We start from the raw sequence: 19,817 nt of genomic DNA on the forward strand, positions 1-19,817 counted from the left end.
ATAAGACCAACATACTATGGGTGCTGGATTTAAAACAAGCAGCTTTTATAATGATGCTGTTGGTAATACCTTATGGGCTCCGGCTGTCTGAGACAGCCTTTTATCCAAATTATATATCCTATCCAAATATTTTGCACAAAATGCGAATTGCAGAAATCAAAATGTCAAAATTGTTTCACCGAACCTCCTAAAGCTATGAAGTCCACCGTAATTGCTTTCAGTTTCTTTATCAGCGTGTAAGCCATGTAACGTTTGGTACAACATAACTGGAAGTTCCTTTGTAATACAGAATCATCATGTGTTAAGATCTGTTGCAGTACCTCCACCTTTACCACCAGTTCAATGGCCAATGTGGGTCGAGCTTCTTGCAGTTACACTAGAGCTCCCATAGATGGCGCAATTGGGGTGCAGAAATGAACAAAGTTGTTTTGAAATGACCTTTTCTAGTACTTTAGACAGGAATGGGAGGTTCGAAATGGGCCTGTAGTTGGACAAATCATTCGCATCTAAGTTTGGCTTCTTAAGAAGTGGTTTGATGACTCCAGTTTAAGAGTCTGTGGAATGTGTCCAGATGCTAAAGAAGCATTGACAATATGTAGTGGTGCTCCAATCACTGGTAGTAGCTCCTTCAAAAGCTTTGTTGGGATAGGGTCTAGAAGACAGGTAGAAGATTTTGAAGAATTAACTATGGTATTAAATTCAATGAGCTCTACTGGAGTAAAAGAGTTCAGATAGGCCATCGGTCGTTCCGAGGATTGTGCATCTATGTGTTGAGTGGATGGAAGGACAGACCCTATAGGAGGGGTGGCAGAAGAACTTTGAATCTTGTCCCTGATTTTTAAAATTTTGTCATCAAAGAAATTCATGAAATCATTGCTACTAAACGATATTGAGACACAGGGATCAACATGATTCTTAGTCAATCTGGCAACAGTTTTAAACAGGTGCCTAGGATTGTTTCTATTTTCATCAATTAAGGTAGAGAAATATGATGAACGTGCTGTGGAGAGGGCATGTTTATAGGTTAGTAGGCTGTCTTTCCAGGCATGGAGGAATACCTGCAATTTTGTAGAGCGCCATTTGTGCTCAAGTTGATGTGAAGCTTGCTTGAGAGCACGAGTATGGTCGTTGTACCAAGATGCTAATTTCTTATGGCCAGCTTTTCTTTTCTTAAGAGGTGCGATAGTATCCAGGGTTCTGCAAAGTATGTTATTTATGTTGTCAGTCAGCTGATCAATTGAGTTAATGCTAGTTGTGTATGCATTTTGGCTGGAGCCAAGGAAATCCCCACAGTGCACAAACGAGTCTGGGAGCTCATTAATAAAAGCATTTGCAGTCCTGGAGGAAAGCTAGGATCTGGTGACACATGAAAAACTTGTGAGATTTGAAAAGCAATTAAATAATGGTCTGATAAGACAGGATTATTAGGCATGACTGCTATGTTTGCTATTTCTGTGTCATAAGTTAAGACCAGATCGAGAGTATGGTTATGGGAATGTGTGGACTGCTTTTTTGTCCGGATGAGCAAAACTGAGAACAAGCACTTCAGAAAAGTTAAAATCAAAGCCAGATTTCAAAGTAGCAAGGAGATTAGGCATTATATACAGCAGCAACACCTCCTCCACGACCTGTCAGACGGGGAATGTGACTATAATGTAACCGGGAGGGGTGGATTCATTTAGGGCAATATACTTACATTTAAGCCAAGTTTCAGTTAAACATAGGATTTCAATTTGATGATCAGTAATTAACTCATTTACAAGACTTGCTTTAGGAGCTAGTGATCTGATATTAATCAATCCCATTTTTAGCTCAGTTTGGTTAGCCACATTATAATTTGAATGACAGGGTCTGATTTTTTTTAGATTAGCCATACAAACACCCTTGATGGGTTTTTTTGCAAGACTTAATTTAGGTCGGGGCACAGCCACTATCTCAATAGTCTGAAACCTGGGCAGCAGTTCTTGGGAACAAGCAGAAATCTGTGTAAGACAGAATTTTCGAAAATTTACGATTACCCTTAGCCAGCACTTTTAAATTTGCCTCGATGTCGGTCGCCCCAGCCCCAGGAATACATTGCACTATAGTCGCTGGTGTCGCTAAAGTCACATTTCTTAAAATAGAGACGCCAATTACCAGAGTTTTTTCAAAAGGTTTCACAGCCGGTGCGTTGCTGAGGGGGGAGAACCTGTTGGAAACGTGAATGGGCTGTTGGTGCACTGGTGGCTTAAGTTTTCGACTACGTTCCCGAACTGTAATCCACCCGCCTTGCTGCAAAGGCTCTGCCAGGGTACTACCTGGAGACAGACTAACTTGTGCATCCGGAACCGAGAAGGATTCTATGACCTTTTCACTATCTCGAAGTTCGTATAAGGTACGGGTGAGAGTTCTTCTCCGTTAGCCTAGCATTTTACCTACACTTATCACAGGTAAAGTTATCATGAACTGCGGAGGAGAAACAGGTAAACATATCGCACACAGAGCAGGAGACAGCTCAAGAAGGAGAGGGAAGGCCAGGGTGAGAGATGGGCGATACCGGCGAGCCGAAAACCACACACACACACACTTTCAAAAATCCTACTTTTGAAAGTCATAAAATAGGATTTATGGCATGTGCTTTACATTACATTATTGGCATTTGGCAGACGCTCTTATCCAGAGCGACGTACAGTTGATTAGACTAAGCAGGAGACAATCCTCCCCTGGACCAATGCAGGGTTATGGGCCTTGCTCAAGGGCCCAACAGCTGTGCTGATCTTATGGTGGCTACACTGGGATTAGAACCACCGTCCTTGCGTGTCCCAGTATGTCCCAGTAATTTACCTTAACCACTACGCTACAGGCTGCCCCTAGTTTCTCATTAACATTGTAAAACCCCACACTAACCCAACGACGGAATTTAGCGAGGGCTGAAGGTATCAGCACGCTTGTCCTTCTGGTGTTGCTGAAAGAATATTAGTAGGGTTAAATATTAGTGGCCCCTATGCGGAGAGTCAGCCAATAAATAAACCACGATACAAAGACAGTAGTACCACTCTGCCTTCCGCTCTTTACTAATTCGGGCTGACCATGAACCTCCACAATAGGGCCAATACATTCACCTTCATTTTATCTGACTCCATCTGGAATAATAATGTACTTATCGGAACAGTCCTCTGCTGGTTCCGCCGCAAAAAACATATTCCTCATTATTTTAATTTATAAACACTCTTAATGTAAACAGGGATGATGTATCTTTCAAAATATACCAGATTTATTATAAGTATGACTTCAAATAATTTTAAATACAATTTGATGTGTGTAACAGGCTTGACAAAACACACTTGTGCATGTTGTGCATGTATTTTAAGAAAATAAATAAATAAGTAAGATAGCCTGAGATGGCACCACATATTTTTCTGACAGGTAAGGGTCTACTTAATCCAAATAAATCCTTAAACACAACAAAAACAATACTTTGAAAATCTGATTTTCAAAATGGCACGTTTTCGTAGAATGACCCAAATCATAACAAAGGACACACACCAGTTTAAGGAGTAACAAAATAGAATTGAATAATACAAGAGATAACAAACACAAAAAATGGGTAATAAGGTGTGTAGAGCTATGTGTCATGTATTTAATGTATGTGCATAAAATGAAAAAATGAATGTGAATGGATACGTGTAAAAGCAAATGTAAATGTTAGTCAGGCAAACAAAGTACTTGTCAGCATGGGAGGAAGCAAGCCCCAACTGCAGGAATGGCAGGTGTTTTAAGCACAAAGCCTCCGGCCGCAGGTGCACCTTGTTAACCTGATGACCCTCCTGTTCCTCAGCCAGCCACTTGAAAGATAAGCAAAAAGAAAAACCAGAAACGGACACGAGAAGGCCGTCACAATGTAAATTAAGTAATTATTTTAATTCTTATGTTACTTGTTCCTGTCTTAATGACATCCTATATTTTATTGCATGGTCAGGGGCTGGACCCAGTATTGGTCTGCTTGATCAAACAAGTCTGCAACTTATCAGCACTCACTTGAGTTATTGTACTATAAGATAATTATTAATGACTCATAGTGTCTCATTTGGTGTTTATTAAAAGTAGAAGCCAGAATTATCATAGAAATGGAGCTTCTAGTACATCAGTGAATACTATGTACATAACTGCACATACTTCACATTAACAGCAGTTTATGATATACTACTTTTTTACATTTATCTTTGCAACCATAAATCTTAGTCTCACTTGTCTGAGTGATAATTACAGCATGACTCCCTATTTCCAAGCAACAGTTACAATATCCCAGAACCAGTAAATTGGAAACTGGATATCTGCCAAAATTATGCTCCCTGCAGTAAAACTCTATGACTCTCACTTGCTGCTGTTGTTCATCTCACTCCGTCACACAAAAACGCAGGAGAACACACAACCTTCTGCATATACCTCCTGCCATGCATGCTTCATATTTCCGGTCATATTCCATACGGCACTGTGTAAAGTTTGATCAGTCAGGTGTTCCCCTAAAGATTCATACATAAGATCTTTGCTAATTTGTTGTGCACTACATTGTACATCCAAATATACAAACCAATTCATGTATGTAACAGTTAATGCCCTCCTGTGTCTGGTAAAATGTTTATGTGCACAGCAAGTTCATTCTTTTGGATACATTTTATAATCCATGCTAGAGGACTATGAATAGCCTGACATGTTACATTACATTAGAGTGTCATTTAGTAGACAATCCAGCAATGTACAATGAAGTGCAAATCATAACCAGAGCATAGTTATGACAAATAGTGCCACTGATTTGGAAAATATTGCTTTTGTCATTTTTCCATCTGATTAGTAGAGGTGGAGAAATACAAGTTCTCCCCGGTATTTTGTTCCAATCACCTGGATGTGTTCATTAGCCCAACTCTACAGCCTAGTAGTATAGGTAGACCTAATTAGTGGAATCAGCTGCCTGAGTTAATGGGTGGAAGAAACACATGGCAGGACTTTTACTTTCTGACCCATGGATTTTCCACCTCGTCTGAGCAGCCGTGTCAGATGCCCAGGTTGTGTGATTTCTTACCCTGCATTCCTACCTGCCCTGAATGGGAAGCACATGAAATGATGAAGGGCACTGGCTGCTGAAGAAAATGGGGTCTATTTTTTCACCTCAGGTGAAGGTTGCAAGTTGCATTGACACGGTTGCACTGCCTCTCCAGGAGGATATAAAGGATTGCTGTAAATAACACTTTTTAGCACAGTTCTGGCTCTGTCAGCAAGCAGAAATAAAGACCCTCATAATTGGATCTAGTGTGAAGTGTTTTCCTCACTATTACAAGACAAGGGTGGATTTTTTTTTTCTCAGGCCAATAGTTACAAAAAAGATACAAACACCATACATATTATACAAAACATTTTTTTAAATAATACCAGTTTTAATAATTCATTTCTTTGTATTAATAAAAGTAAAAACCTATGAGAACAATAGAAATAGAAATATTTATGTGCGAAACAGGAAGACACAGTTGACAACAAGAGTGGCATTCAATGCTTGCGTTTCTCCATCCAAAATAAAAACTCCAAACTAACACAAAACAGCCTTATGGTATTGGTGTTGCTAAGATACTAAGGTTTCATTCCCAAATCAGGAAGGTGAACCTCCAGATGTACATCACTGTCAGGAGTTAGATGCACATAAAACTTTTTATACCTGCTAGAAGCACGTAGGTGTTAGGATACCAAAGGGCACAGCCAAGTTGGAATGTAGTTTGCCATTTTAATGTTTTTTTTTTTTTTTTTTTTCAGATTTTACCATTTTTCTCCCAATTTGGTAGCCAACTGTACCCCATCTAATCCAATGAGTGTAAGCTGGGGGATACACCACCCACACCTTAACACTCCCCCAAAGGGATCTGGCAAACCGGGAACAACGCGCCTTCGTCAAGCCGTCTCGTCTCATGCCTGTGACCATGATGTCGAGGTGCTCGGAGTGCTGTTGTGCGTGCTGATCCACTAAGACCCTCCCTCTGGAGCAGCAAGCATGAATCGAACCATGGTGTGCAACAGCAACGAACTGCAACCGCAAGTCCGCTGTATCTTAGCCTGTTGCACCACTACAGCTCTATTCCATTGATTCCTACCATAATTGTCTGATATACCGTTTATTGAGGTCTTTTTCCCAGTAATGGTACATTGGTACACAAGTCTCACTGGCTTATGATATGCATATTACATTATGGACATCAGAATTACTGCAACATCATTTAAACCTGTGAATGAAGTATTGGATAAACATGGAATTTTCAAAATATCTGAATCCCTGAACTCTACCTGACAGTAGATACAGGCAATTAGTGCAAGACACAGTGCCATGGTTTGACCTGCCAGTAACACATCGAAGGCTAGGGGGTAGGGTTCTTGTGTTCCTCCCACTCCAGCCATGCATAGAGCACCATAGAGATAATCAGCACTGCGATCAGAACGTAGAGCTTTGTGTTCAGACAGATGAAGTTGCTGCAAGCGAAGGCGATCATGAACCCCATCGACTCCCATATTCGATAGCTGGAAAACGCTGCCTCCTTCTGCTGCAGGAATAGAACCCCATAGAGAGCTAAAGTTTGGGGGAGAAAAGGAAAGCGATGTTACTTCAACCCCAGATGACGTCTCCTCACAGTGTCACATATGGTAGGCAGGACATTATTTTGCAGGAAGTTCAGAGGAGGAAACTTGCCATTGGTTTGTGTCTGCCACACTGCGTCCGCCATCCCCCAGAGAGCCGGAAACACGAAGAACACTGGCAGCTGGTCTGGGTGGGGCCTCCAGTACAACAGGGCGATGATGCAGGAGAAGTTTAACACCGAGGCTGCAGGAGGAACACACATCCATTTTGAAAGCTCCATTTTGACTACATGACCTGTGAACGTAGCTATTCCAAAAAAAAAACATTACACAGCCATGTCAATATCAAAGAGATATGATGAGTGGTAGGCACAGTCTTAGAGGGGGAAACATCCATGATGAAAGGTAGTTGAATGGGAAATAAAGGAAGGAATGTTGTTAATTTAATGTAATTGCATGTCTGGTTTTGGTTATGTGTGCATATTACACCAGGAATTGCCTAGAGCAGGGGTCCTCAATCTTATCTAGAAAGGGTCGGTTTGGGTTAAGCCTTTAGTTCCAACTGAGCAGTACCACAACTGATTCTACTAATCACTGTAATACCCCACGCTAACCCAACGACGGAATTTAGCGAGGGCTGAAGGTATCAGCGTGCTCGTCCTTCTGGTGTTGCTGAAAGAATACTAATAGGGTTAAAAATTAGTGGCCCCTATGCAGACAGTCTAGATCAGCCAATAAACAAACCACGATACAAAGGCAGTAGTACCACTCTGCCTTCCGCTCTTTACTGGCCTGGGCTGACCCAGAATCTCCACAATAGGGCCAATATATTCACCTTCGTTTATCTGACTCCATTTTAGAATAATAATTTAGATTAGTTGTCCACATTTAGTGGATGTCGTATTTATAATTTTGACTTGATCGCTATAGGAATCCTGTTCTGAGATTTACTCTCCGAACAGTCCTCTGCTGGTACCACCGCATGTCACATCGCGCGTAATGTGCACGTCTCACAAACTGACTAGCTATCTGTAGTCATCAGAGGTCGCAGGAATAGCTACTCTTCGGTATATCTGTTTACAGCCTAGGGACCCAAGCAGACCATCCTAGCTACGGCTGTGCTCGATATGAATGAACTACCATGCGGAGGCGAGGGATTTACCAACATAGGTCTACGGGTACTATACGCCATGATACATTAAGTGGAAATATTCATCCTCCCTAGACCAGTTCGAGGGGGTAAACCAAGCATTCCCTGTATAACTTTGAGTGTCAGTAAGCGAAACCACACAGATCACGTTTTAACAATTTATTTTACCAGGCAGGTTACATACACGTAATTACATACTAGTTTCAAATAAAAAAACATTACAATGGAAACCAAATTACGGAGTCTTAAAAGTCATACCTGGTTATAAAAGCTACATACGGGAGTCTGGCTACAGACACCCTGTACGTAGAAATTACGTGCACGGAGTGCAAGGGAGGCTGATTGCATTCTCCCAGATTGCTTAGTTTGCTGTCCTTAAATCCAAAATCTGGCCTTTGATGTTAACCCTAAAAATGGGTCACCCATCTGTAATTTGGAGCCACGCCTCCCCAGGAAGCGCAGGGGGGTTGAGGCACATGGCTTTCACTGGGGCAGAGCTCCACACAGTTTCTCCCTGGTTGGTTATGATGTCCTGGGTTTGCTGTTGCAGAAATAAAACCATTGCACCAGTCGCACTGAAACAATCAGAATAATACCAAACATTAATATTATCTAAACTGACTTTGTCATGAAACAGCCAATGCTGTACACATCATTTAGTGACTGAGTAAAGAGGGTGAGAGCAATAAAGGGGGGTTCGAAGGGAATAATGGGCCCAACAGGCCGTGCCCTCTGAAACCTTTCCGTGCCGTAAAGGATGTTGCCCCGTCGTAACGAGTTTTACGGCTGGAGGCCTGAGTCTTCCCCCACAGGCTCCTGCCCATATGGGTGCGGAGATAGTGGGGGTTAATGGTGCATGCTCCTGAGTTAAATTACTTTACAGCCACATATTCCACAATACCAGAGGAAGCCAGCAAGCTGACCAGCCCTGAGTGATAATGCCAGATTTCCAGCCTTACATCACCCACTTGAGGCCCTTGAATAGTAGAATCAGATGTGTTACTGCTCAGTTGGCACAAAGGCCTGCGCCCACACCAGACCACACCACACCTTTGTGGATAAGATTGGAGACCCCTGGCCGAGAGTTTGTCTCGTAGTGCCTGAAAAGCAACAGAACAGGGAAACTGTGTGTCTTCTACTAATACATCTTCTTTTGATTGTATAACTGATTCATATAACCAGTGAATGTTTCTTACCAAAGGCAAACAGAACCACTCTCCCCGTGTATTTGGCCAGCCTCCCGAAAACTAAGGAGCAGATGGAATTGGTGGCGCCAAAGCATATCATCGCGTATCCCACGATGTGTATGCCCAGGGCACAGGTCACGTAGTACTGCAGGAGCACAGCGCACAGATCATGGGAAACCACAGCCATTTCAACGGGCGAGACTGTCCCAACCCTCCAGTGATGAAATGTGCATGTATTTTGTTCTTAGATCTGTTCATGTTTTTAATGATTATGCTCTCTAGCTCTCTTTCTCTCACTTCCACCCTCTCTCTCTTCCACTCCCCTTCCTTCTCCCTCTCTAGCTGTCTTTCCCTCTCTTCTAACCCTAACCCTAACCCTCTCTTTCTCACTCACTCTCTAGCTCTCTCTCTCTGTCTTGCACACACACGAGGAGTCTCTTTCTCTCTCCCCCTCTCTCTCTAGCTCTCTCTCTCTTACACACACACACACACAAACACACACACACAAAGAGCCTCTTTCTCTCTCTTCCCTCTCTCTCTCTCTCTCTCTCTCTCTCTCTTACACACACTCACACACACACACACTGGAGCAGGCTGTTTCCCCTCACCTTGGTGTAGTCCCCTGAGAGGAAGCCCTGCTCAAGCCCGCTGTACATGGTGAGGGGGATGAGGAGAAGCTGCCTCCGGTCTCGGAGGTGTTTGAAGGTGGCCAGGAAGGTGCTGCAGAAGGGCTCCCTGTTCCCCCTGAACTCGCGAGCCGAGTCCCTGTCGATGTTATCCAGGAACACAGCCACCAGAATCATGGCCAGAATCCCCACGCCTGTGGAGACACATGCACAACGAGTTTTCTGACTCTCCTGAGGTCTGTGTCTGAAATGACCATTAAATGTTCAGTATGTAATAACATGTAGCTGATACTTTTATCAAAAGCAACTTACAGTTGATTAGACGAAGCTGAGGACAACCCCCCTGAAGCAATACAGGGTTAAGGGCTTTGCTCAAGAGCCCAACAGCTTTGCAGATCTTACCGTGGCTACACCGGGGCTTGAACCACCAACCTTCCAGGTCCCTGTCATGTACCTTAGCCACTAGGCTGCATGCTGCCAAATGTTGGTAAACCAGATTGTACAGAGGACACCCAGAGCCACAGACGGGGGGGAACAACTGGGAAATGTAATCCCAGGCCAAGGCCTGAGGGGTGCCCAGGATGAGGGGTGCAACTATTTTTAACGATTTACAAAAATATATTTTGTTCTGGGCCTGAGGATTCATAGCTGATGCCTTGAGGACAGCTGAACTTAAACGGCGAGATTGCTCAGCAGAACATGTGCACGACAAGTCATCATTAACATCTGAAAAATGACAGCTGGGGTTATGGGGTAATCATATTGCTGTACTATGAACTTTGCCCTTTGAGAACATCACATTTAGCTTTTCTCTGCTTTAAAGTTACACATTCTCCTGTACTGTGCACTTGCCGGAGCTCAAGATCCTTAAGAGAGTTAGTCACGTGGTTGTTCTGTTATAAGTGCTAAAAATGGGCCTCATGGAAGAAGCACTCTTACCAACAGATTTGCTCTTAAATCACTTGTGATTTACAAGAACTTCAGCGGAATTCAGAGGAAAATTTCATTGTCGATACCATCAAAATCCTGTAGATATCCTATACATAGAAGGTAGAAATGTACAGTATATGCTTACCTATATAGCAGCCGACTAGTATGTGAACCAGCTTTTGCTCTGGCCTGGGTGCTTCCCCTCCACTAATATTCTGGGTGCAGATACCAGCCCCACAGTATACCAGGTTCTCCTCTGGAATATCGGCTTGTTTTAAATTACAGAGAAAGAAAGAAAAACAGAGTTTGTGACAGAGCTGATGGTCAGACATGTAAAGAGAAACACATTGCGCAATGATTATTTTATCAGTGCTGTTGCAAGCCGGCTAGACTTTACATTGATTCGGTCCGTGCATTTTCCTTTATTTTACCGATGTTTGTATCTTGGCCGAATATTAGTGAGGACATGAGGTTCCCACACACTGCAGAGGACTGGAATATCAGGAAGAAGATTCCAAAGTATAGGTTGATCACATCCTGGCCCTTGGAGTTGTCCTTTTCCGCATGCTGGTTCCCACTTATGGTGAGGTAAGTGCACTTTGCGGACCACAGAGGGGAGCCCCCTAGCCCCAGGATGAAGGAGGTCGGGATCAGGGTACCCCTGGAGAAACAAGGTTAAGGAGATGATGCCTCACAGTCCAATAGTAATCCATTCATTGCTCATACAGCAAACTATTACGTTTAGAGGCAATCTGCATTTAGATTGTTTCGACTTTTGTGTACAGCGTTACTGAAAATGATTTATTATTGGTGTATTAAACCATGGATTATCTCTGAGAATTAAAATGTCGCTAGGGATAATGATTTTATCTTCAAACCGTGACACTGTTGACAATATTCATTGAAGATTTTTGAGTAGAGACTTATGATGCTGGGGTGAAGTGACACACATTTCAGCTTTGCTACAATAATTTGGTATGGTACTTGTATTTTACTCAGATAAATTATGCTCACTCCCTCTGGTATCTGGAGGAACTAGACTTGAGTTAAAAACACTGAAAATGTAGTGGTGCATAATGTGTTTCAGTCTGTACTGTGTGGGTAGGTCTGATTGACTGATTGATTTCTTCAGATTTCTTTATTTTGTTTATCAACTCTTTATCAACACAGTGATATGATCCAATGTGTGCAAAAAATATGTGCGAGTTGGATCGCGAATGTAGCGCAACTCTTGTATGTTTTACCATCCTGGGTAGAGGTTCCCAAAAGAATAGGCTAGATAGCAGGCCATGGAGACCACAATGGTCCATTTGCAGCCAAGGTTTTTAATTATAATGGGCGGCAGGAACATCGAGGACAGGATGATGGACGCGTAGATGACACTCAGAGAGGCCACACCCATCCCTTCTGCCAAATTTAGGCTGCTCTGTATTAGGAAACACAAATACAAAATGGCTACCCTGCTGAAAGAAAACTGCTTTTGAAACAGCTGGCAGCAATTCAGACCAGCTCTGGTTGACATGGTTTGACCAGCTCAAGTTATATTTTGAAACAGTTGGTAGCACTAGCTGGTTGGCCAGCTCATACCCAACCAGGCCAATTTATGATCAGCTTGGCCAGCTCAATTTTCTAGATGATTTTACAGCAGGGTAATTATAGGTCTAAAATGTAATTTAAAATTAGAAGATGCATTTACTGCCAAAATACCTACCTCTCCTGTATATCCAACAGAATTCAATTTGTTTTGAATTGTTCACTATGAACTTGAATGCATTTGCTTGCAGACTTTCGGACTAAAATCAGAAATGCGCTCTGTCGCAAAAGATTCAACTGAGACAACCATTTTTGTGTGGTCTCTGTTCTGCCATTTCACTGGAAATCCTTGCATGAGTGCTCAACTGTCAGAACATCAAAACACATCAAACCACATCAAACCACACTTCTGTTCAGTTCAAATGCCCAAACAAACTTTGACAAAAAACACACTATCAAATCAGATGTGTGTTTCACTGAAGTAGAGTACATTTGATCGCTCAAACTCACAAAACTCTTTACATTTTTGATAAGGTGATATTTCACATAAACAACAATATAAAGAGTTAATTACCTGTAAACTCTGGAGTCCCAAATAGGCGGTAAACAGTGATAAAAATCCAAAAGACACAACCAGGACATTTTTCAGGTTTCGGCTCATTTTGACTACACAAATCTGTCAAGTCTTCAAGTCAAAAGGAACTTATTCCACAACGTAAATTTCATACGACAGACACAATCTCCTGTGGGTACGTGCGACTGGACCCTGATAAAGTAGCAAGTGGTAGGGAGGAGTTTCCCGTCGTCAATAGTTAGTAAACGCTGCCTCCGTCTGGTCATAAGACCAACATGCTATCGGTGCTGGATTTAAAACAAGCAGCTTTTATAATGATGCTGTTGGTAATACCTTATGGGCTCTGGCTGTCTGAGACAGCCTTTTATCCATATTATATATCCTATCCAAATATTTTGCACAAAATGCGAATTGCAGAAATCGAAATGTTTTGTTTACATTACATTATTGGCATTTGGCAGATGCTCAGGTTGCAAGTTGTATTGACACGGTTGCACAGCCTCTCCAGGAGGATATAAAGGATTGCTGTAAATAACACTTTTTAGCACAGTTCTGGCTCTGTCAGCAAGCATACTCTCTGCAGAAATAAAGACCCTCATAATTGGATCTAGTGTGAAGTGTTATCCTGACTGGATGGCCTCACTATTACAAGACAAGAGTGGATTTTTCTTCTCAGCTCAATAGTTACAAAAAAGATACAAACACCATACGTATTATACAAATTTTTTTTTTTAATAATTCCAGTTTTAATAATTAATTTCTTTGTATTGAAAAAAGTAAAAACAGGAAGACAAAGTTCACAACAAAAGTGGCATTCAATGCTTGTGTTTCTCCATCCAAAATAAAAAGTCCAAGCTAACACAAAACATTCTGTCAGCCTTATAGTATTGGTGTCGCTTAGATACTAAGGTTTCATTCCCAAATCAGGAAGGTGAACTTCCAGATGTACATCAGTGTCAGGAGTTAGACGCACATAAAACTTTTAATACCAGCTAGAAGCACGTAGGTGTTAGGACACCAAAGGGCACAGCCAAGTTGGAATGTAGTTTGCCATTGAACAATTTATTTTTTTCAGATTTTTGGTAGCCAATTGTACCCCATCTAATCCAATTCGGGTAAGCTGGGGGATACACCGCCCACACCTTAACCCTCGGCGGCCCAAAGGGATCTGGCAAACCGGGAGCAACGCACCTTCGTCAAGCCGTCTCGTCTCATGCTTGTGACCTTGATGCCGAGGTGCCTGGGGTGCTGTTGTGTGTGCTGATCCTCTAAGACCCTCCCTCAGGAGCAGCGAGCCAATTTTGCCGCTCCACGAGAGCTGGCCAAACAAAGGACCATGAATTTTTCCCAGTAATGGTACATTGTTTGTGCAAGTCTCACTGGCTTATGATATGCATATTACATTATGGACCTCAGAATAACTGCAACATCATTTAAACCTGTGAATGCAATATTAACATGGAATTTGCAAAATGTCTGAATCCCTGTACTCTATCTGACTGTAGATACAGGCAATTAGTGCAAGACACAGTGCCATGGTTTGACCTGCCAGTAACACATCGAAGGCTAGATTTAATTAAGGTCTGAGCACATGCCAAGCAGTTTTGCAATATACTGCCGTGCCATGGGCCCATGGCCAATGAAATTGACAGAAACTTTTTTTTTTCTGGAGAGAACACTTTTTACAGATGCTGAAACATACAGTAAATCTTCACTTTGAAGTCTACACTGGAATGAAGCACAAGTATTTTTGGGACACGTTTTAGTTTTTTCGACTGTGAAGCCAAAATACTACACGTAAGGACTGGGCCTTGGACATAAGCTTAGATTGTGTTATAAAAATGTAAAAATAGCGGTGACGTGGAAAGGTAGGGCTATTGTATTTCTGGCAGACTCGTCACTGTCTGTCCAGCAGCCAGTTTTCTACAGTTTGGTTTCAGCTTTAACCACTGTCGTCGGTGAAATCAAGTCCTCTTTTTTATCTGCATGGCTGGACTCCACCCCTGGGGTAGGGTTCTTGTGTTCCTCCCACTCCAGCCATGCATAGAGCACCATAGAGAGAATCAGCACTGCGATCAGAACGTAGAGCTTTGTGTTCAGACAGATGAAGTTGCTGTAAGCGAAGGCGATCATGAACCCCACCGACTCCCACATTCGATAGTTGGCAAACGCTGCCTCCTTCTGCTGCGGGAATAGAACCCCATAGAGAGCTAAAGTTTGGGGGAGAAAAGGAAAGCGATGTTACTTCAACCCCAGATAACGTTTCCTCACAGTGTCGCATATGGTAGGCAGGACATTATTTTGCAGGAAGTTCAGAGGAGGAAACTTGCCATTGGTTTGTGTCTGCCACACTGCGTCCGCCATCCCCCAGAGAGCCGGAAACACGAAGAACACTGGCAGCTGGTCTGGGTGGGGCCTCCAGTACAACAGGCCGATGATGCAGGAGAAGTTTAACACCGAGGCTGCAGGAGGAACACACATCCATTTTGAAAAATCCATTTTGACTACATGACCTGTGTACGTCGCTATTCCAAAAAAAAAAAAAAACATTACACAGCCAGGTCAATATCAAAGAGATATGATGAGTGGTAGGCACAGTCTTAGAGGGGAAAATATCCATGATGAAAGGTAGTTGAATGGGAAATAAAGGAAGAAATATTCTCCTGTTAATTTAATGTAATTGCATGTCTGGTTTTGGTTATGGACTGGTTTTGGTTATGTGTACATATTACACCAGGAATTGCCTAGAGCAGGGGTCCTCAATCTTATCTAGAAAGGGTTGGTGTGGGTTTAGCCTTTAGTTCCAACTGAGCAGTACCACAACTGATTCTACTAATCACCCACTTGAGGCCCTTGAATAGTAGAATCAGATGTGTTACTGCTCAGTTGGCACAAAGGCCTGCACCCACACCAGACCACACCACACCTTTGTGGATAAGATTGCAGACCCCTGGCCGAGAGTTTGTCTCATAGTGCCTGAAAAGCAACAGAACAGGGAAACTGTGTGTCTTCTACTAATGCATCTTCTTTTGATTGTATAACTGATTCATATAACCAGTGAATGTTTCTTACCAAAGACAAACAGAGCCACTCTCCCTGTGTATTTGGCCAGCCTCCCGAAAACGAAGGAGCAGATGGAATTGGTGGCGCCAAAGCATATCATCGCGTATCCCACAATGTGTATGCCCAGGGCACAGGTCACGTAGTACTGCATGAGCACAGCACACAGATCATGGGAAACCACAGCCATTTCAAGGGGCGAGACTGTCCCAACCCTCCAGTGATGAAATGTGCAGGTATTATGTTCTTAGATCTGTTCATGTTTTTAATGATTATGCTCTCTAGCTCTCTTTCGCTCACCTCCACCCTCTCTCTCCTCCACTCCCCTTCCTTCTCCCTCTCTAGCTCTCTTTCCCTCTCTTCTAACCCTAACCCTAACCCTCTCTTTCTCACTCACTCTCTAGCTCTCTCTCTCTGTCTTATACACACACAAGGAGCCTCTTTCTCTCTCCCCCTCTCTCTCTAGCTCGCTCTCTCTTACACACACACACACAAACACACACACACAAGGAGCCTCTTTCTCTCTCCCCCTCTCTCTCTAGCTCGCTCTCTCTTACACACACACACAAACACACATGGAGCCTCTTTCCCTCTCTCCCCCTCTCTGTATTTCTCTCACTCTCACTCTCTCTCTAGCTCTCTCTCTCTTACACACACACACAAGGAGCCGCTTTCTCTCTCTTCCCTCTCTCTCTGTCTCTCTCTTCCGTCTCTCTCTCTCTCTCTCTCTCTCTTACACACACTCACACACACACACACACTGGAGCTGTTTCCCCTCACCTTGGTGTAGTCCCCTGAGAGGAAGCCCTGCTCAAACCCGCTGTACATGGTGAGGGGGATGAGGAGAAGCTGCCTCCGGTCTCGGAGGTGTTTGAAGGTGGCCAGGAAGGTGCTGCAGAAGGGCTCCCTGTTCCCCCTGAACTCGCGAGCCGAGTCCCTGTCGATGTTATCCAGGAACACAGCCACCAGAATCATGGCCAGAATCCCCACACCTGTGGAGACACATGCACAATGAGTTTTCTGACTCTCCTGAGGTCTGTGTCTGAAATGACCATTAAATGTTCAGTATGTAATGACATTTAGCTGATGCTTTTATCAAAAGCGACTTACAGTTGATTAGACGAAGCTGAGGACAACCCCCCCTGAGTCAATACAGGGTAAGGGCTTTGCTCAAGAGCCCAACAGCTTTGCAGATCTTATCGCGGCTACACCGGGGCTTGAACCACCAACCTTCCAGTTCCCTGTCATGTACCTTAGCCACTAGGCTGCATGGTGCCAAATGTTGGTAAACCAGATTGTACAGAGGACACCCAGAGCCACAGACAGGGGGGAACAACTGGGACATTTAATCCCAGGCCTAGACCTGAGGGGTGCCCAGGATGAGGGGTGCAACTATTTTTAACAAAAATATATTTTGTCCTGGGCCTAAGGGTTCATAGCTGCTGCCTTGAGGACAGCTGAACTTAAACGACGAGGTTACTCAGCAGAACATATGCACGACAAGTCATCATTAACGTCTGAAAAATGACAGCTGGGGTTATGGGGTAATCATATTGCTGTACTATGAACTTTGCTCTTTGAGAACATCACATTTAGCTTTTCTCTGCTTTAAAGTTACACATTCTCCTGTACTGTGATGTGATGTTAAGAGAGTTAGTCACGTGGCTGTTCTTTTATAAGTGCTAAAAATGGGCCTCATGCAAGAAGCACTCGTACCAACAGATTTGCACTTAAATCACTTGTGATTTACAAGAACTTCAGAGGAATTTATTGTCGATCCCATCAAAATACTGTAGATATCCTATACATAGAAGGTAGAAATGTACAGTATATGCTTACCTATATAGCAGCCGACTAGTATGTGAACCAGCTTTTGCTCTGGCCTGGGTGCTTCCCCTCCACTAATATTCTGGGTGCAGATACCAGCCCCACAGTATACCAGGTTCTCCTCTGGAATATCGGCTTGTTTTAAACAGAAAGAAAGAAAAACGGAGTTTGTGACAGAGCTGATGGTCAGACATCTTATGAGAAACACATTGCGCAATGATTATTTTATCAGTGCTGTTTAAAGCAAGCCGGCTTGACTTTACATTGATTCGGTCCATGCATTTTCCTTTATTTTACCGATGTTTGTATCTTGGCTGAATATTAGTGAGGACATGAGGTTCCCCCACACTGCAGAGGACTGGAATATCAGGAAGAAGATTCCAAAGTATAGGTTGATTACATCCTGGCCCTTGGAGTTGTCCTTTTCCGCTTGCTGGTTCCCACTTATGGTGAGGTAAGTGCACTTTGCGGACCACAGAGGGGAGCCGCCTAGCCCCAGGATGAAGGAGGTCGGGATCAGGGTACCCCTGGAGAAACAAGGTTAAGGAGATGATGCCTCACAGTCCCCTGGTGTTTTCCAATAGCAATCCATTCATTACTCATACAGCAAACTATTACGTTTAGAGGCAATCTGCGTTTAGATTGTTTCGACTTTTGTGTACAGCGTGACTGAAAATGATGTATTGTTGGTGTATTAAACCATGGATTATCTCTGAGAATTAAAATATGTCGCTGAGGATAATGATTTTATCTTCAAACCGTGACACTGTTGACGATATTCATTGAGGATTTTTGAGTTGTGACTGATGATGCTGGGGTGAAGTCACACACTGTAAAATTAATGTCATTTCAGCTTTGCTACAATAATTTGGTATGGTACATAACTTGTATTTTACTCAGATAAATTTTGCTTGTATCTGGAGGAACTGGACTTGAGTTAAAAACACTGAAAATGTAGTTGTGCATAATGTGATTCACGCAGTACTGAGTGGGTAGGACTGATCAATTTCTTCATATTTCTTCATTTTGTTTATCAACTCGTTATCAACACAGTGATATGATCCAATGTGTGCAAAAGAAAATTGCGAGTTGGATCGTGAATGTAGCGCAACTCTTGTATGTTTTACCATCCTGGGTAGAGGTTCCCAAATGAATAGGCTACATAGCAAGCCATGGAGACCACAATGGTCCATTTGCAGCCAAGGTTTTTAATCATAATGGGCGGCAGGAACATCGAGGACAGGATGATGGACGCGTAGATGACACTCAGAGAGGCCACACCCATCCCTTCTGCAGAATTTAGGCTGCTCTGTATTAGGAAACACAAATACAAAATGGCTACCCTGCTGAAAGAAAACTGCTTTTGAAACAGCTGGCAGCTGGTTGATCAATTCAGACCAGCTCTGGTCGACATGGTTTGCTCAAGTTATATTTTGAAACAGTTGGTAGCACTAGCTGGTTGGCCAGCTCATACCCAGCTGGGCCAACTTATGATCAGCTTGGCCAGCTCAATTTTCAAGATGATTTTACAGCAGGGTAATTATAGGTCTAAAATGTAATTTAAAATTAGAAGATCCGTTTACTGCCAAAATACCTACTTTTCCTGTATATCCAACAGAATTCAGAATTCTTCAATTGTTCACTATGAACTTGAATGCATTTGCTTGCAGACTTTCGGACTGAAATCAGAAATGCGCTCTGTTGCAAAAGATTCAACTGAGACAACCATTTTTGTGTGGTCTCTGTTCTGCCATTTCACTGGAAATCCTTGCGTGAGTGCTCCACTGTCAGAACATCAAAACACATCAAACACACTTCTGTTCAGTTCAAATGCCCAAACAAACTTTGACAAAAAACACACGATCAAATCAGATGTGTGTTTAACTGAAGTAGAGTACATTTGATCACTCAAACTCACAAAACTCTTTCAATTTTTGGTGAGGTGTTATGTCACATAAACAAAAATATAAAGAGTTAATTACCTGTAAACTCTGGAGTCCCCCATAGGCGGTAAACAGTGATAAAAATCCAAAAGACACGACCAGGACATTTTTCAGGTTTCGGCTCATTTTGACTACACAAATCTGTCAAGTCTTCAAGTCAAAAGGAACTTATTCCACAACCTATTCGGCTGTAAATTTCATACGACAGACACTATCTCCTGTGGGTACATGCATCTGGACCCTGATAAAGTAGCAAGTGGTAGGGAGGAGTTTCCCGTCGTCAATAGTTGGTAAACGCTGCCTCCATCTGGTCATAAGACCAACATGCGATAGCGTAAGTCTTGTTGTGACATGCTCTTTATTCCTATTTGGGGTGACATGGCTCAGGCACTA

General features: G+C 42.9%; 2 protein-coding genes across 6 annotated transcripts; both read right to left on the bottom strand.

Annotated features, from left to right (window-relative positions):
* Window positions 1-5,743: 5,743 nt before the first annotated feature.
* On the bottom strand, window positions 5,744-12,789 carry LOC133129169 (protein unc-93 homolog A-like). Of its 4 annotated transcripts, XM_061243059.1 has the most exons (9): window positions 12,595-12,717; window positions 12,199-12,385; window positions 11,732-11,913; window positions 10,919-11,148; window positions 10,633-10,755; window positions 9,540-9,751; window positions 8,941-9,076; window positions 6,707-6,838; window positions 5,744-6,586 (listed from the first exon to the last, which is right to left on the bottom strand). In XM_061243059.1, the coding sequence occupies exons 3-9, from the start codon at window positions 11,887-11,889 to the stop codon at window positions 6,378-6,380; spliced, it is 1,200 nt and encodes a 399-aa protein (XP_061099043.1). In that variant the 5' UTR covers window positions 11,890-11,913; window positions 12,199-12,385; window positions 12,595-12,717; the 3' UTR covers window positions 5,744-6,377. The 4 variants fall into 4 exon arrangements, with proteins under 4 accessions (XP_061099043.1, XP_061099042.1, XP_061099044.1 ...); XM_061243058.1 differs by lacking the exon at window positions 12,199-12,385 and having other exon boundaries at window positions 12,595-12,789; XM_061243060.1 differs by lacking the exons at window positions 5,744-6,586; window positions 6,707-6,838; window positions 12,199-12,385 and adding exons at window positions 6,845-8,319; window positions 8,795-8,844 and having other exon boundaries at window positions 12,595-12,789.
* A 690-nt stretch (window positions 12,790-13,479) lies between these two features.
* On the bottom strand, window positions 13,480-19,578 carry LOC133129581 (protein unc-93 homolog A-like). Of its 2 annotated transcripts, none has more exons than XM_061243769.1 (8): window positions 19,464-19,578; window positions 18,609-18,790; window positions 17,779-18,008; window positions 17,494-17,616; window positions 16,435-16,646; window positions 15,667-15,802; window positions 14,925-15,056; window positions 13,480-14,804 (listed from the first exon to the last, which is right to left on the bottom strand). In XM_061243769.1, exons 1-8 carry the CDS (start codon window positions 19,548-19,550, stop codon window positions 14,518-14,520), a joined length of 1,389 nt encoding a protein of 462 aa, XP_061099753.1. In that variant the 5' UTR covers window positions 19,551-19,578; the 3' UTR covers window positions 13,480-14,517. The 2 variants fall into 2 exon arrangements, with proteins under 2 accessions (XP_061099753.1, XP_061099755.1); XM_061243771.1 differs by lacking the exon at window positions 19,464-19,578 and adding an exon at window positions 19,080-19,144.
* Window positions 19,579-19,817: the final 239 nt, after the last annotated feature.

The sequence above is a fragment of the Conger conger genome, chromosome 5, assembly GCF_963514075.1.
Source record: "Conger conger chromosome 5, fConCon1.1, whole genome shotgun sequence".
Taxonomy (NCBI): domain Eukaryota; kingdom Metazoa; phylum Chordata; class Actinopteri; order Anguilliformes; family Congridae; genus Conger; species Conger conger.

Excerpts from the sequence above, each read along its gene's own strand:
- LOC133129581 (XM_061243769.1), bottom strand. The coding sequence starts at position 19,550 with ATGAGCCGAAACCTGAAAAATGTCCTGGTCGTGTCTTTTGGATTTTTA. Across the intron at positions 18,791-19,463 it reads GGGGACTCCAGAGTTTACAG|AGCAGCCTAAATTCTGCAGA; the intron begins GTAATTAACTCT and ends TTCCTAATACAG. Across the intron at positions 16,647-17,493 it reads ACTAGTCGGCTGCTATATAG|GTGTGGGGATTCTGGCCATG; the intron begins GTAAGCATATAC and ends GTGTCTCCACAG.
- LOC133129169 (XM_061243058.1), bottom strand. The coding sequence starts at position 12,681 with ATGAGCCGAAACCTGAAAAATGTCCTGGTTGTGTCTTTTGGATTTTTA. Across the intron at positions 9,077-9,539 it reads TCTCAGGGGACTACACCAAG|TACTACGTGACCTGTGCCCT; the intron begins GTGAGGGGAAAC and ends GTGCTCCTGCAG. Across the intron at positions 6,839-8,940 it reads AGTGGTTCTGTTTGCCTTTG|CCTCGGTGTTAAACTTCTCC; the intron begins GTAAGAAACATT and ends TTCCTCCTGCAG.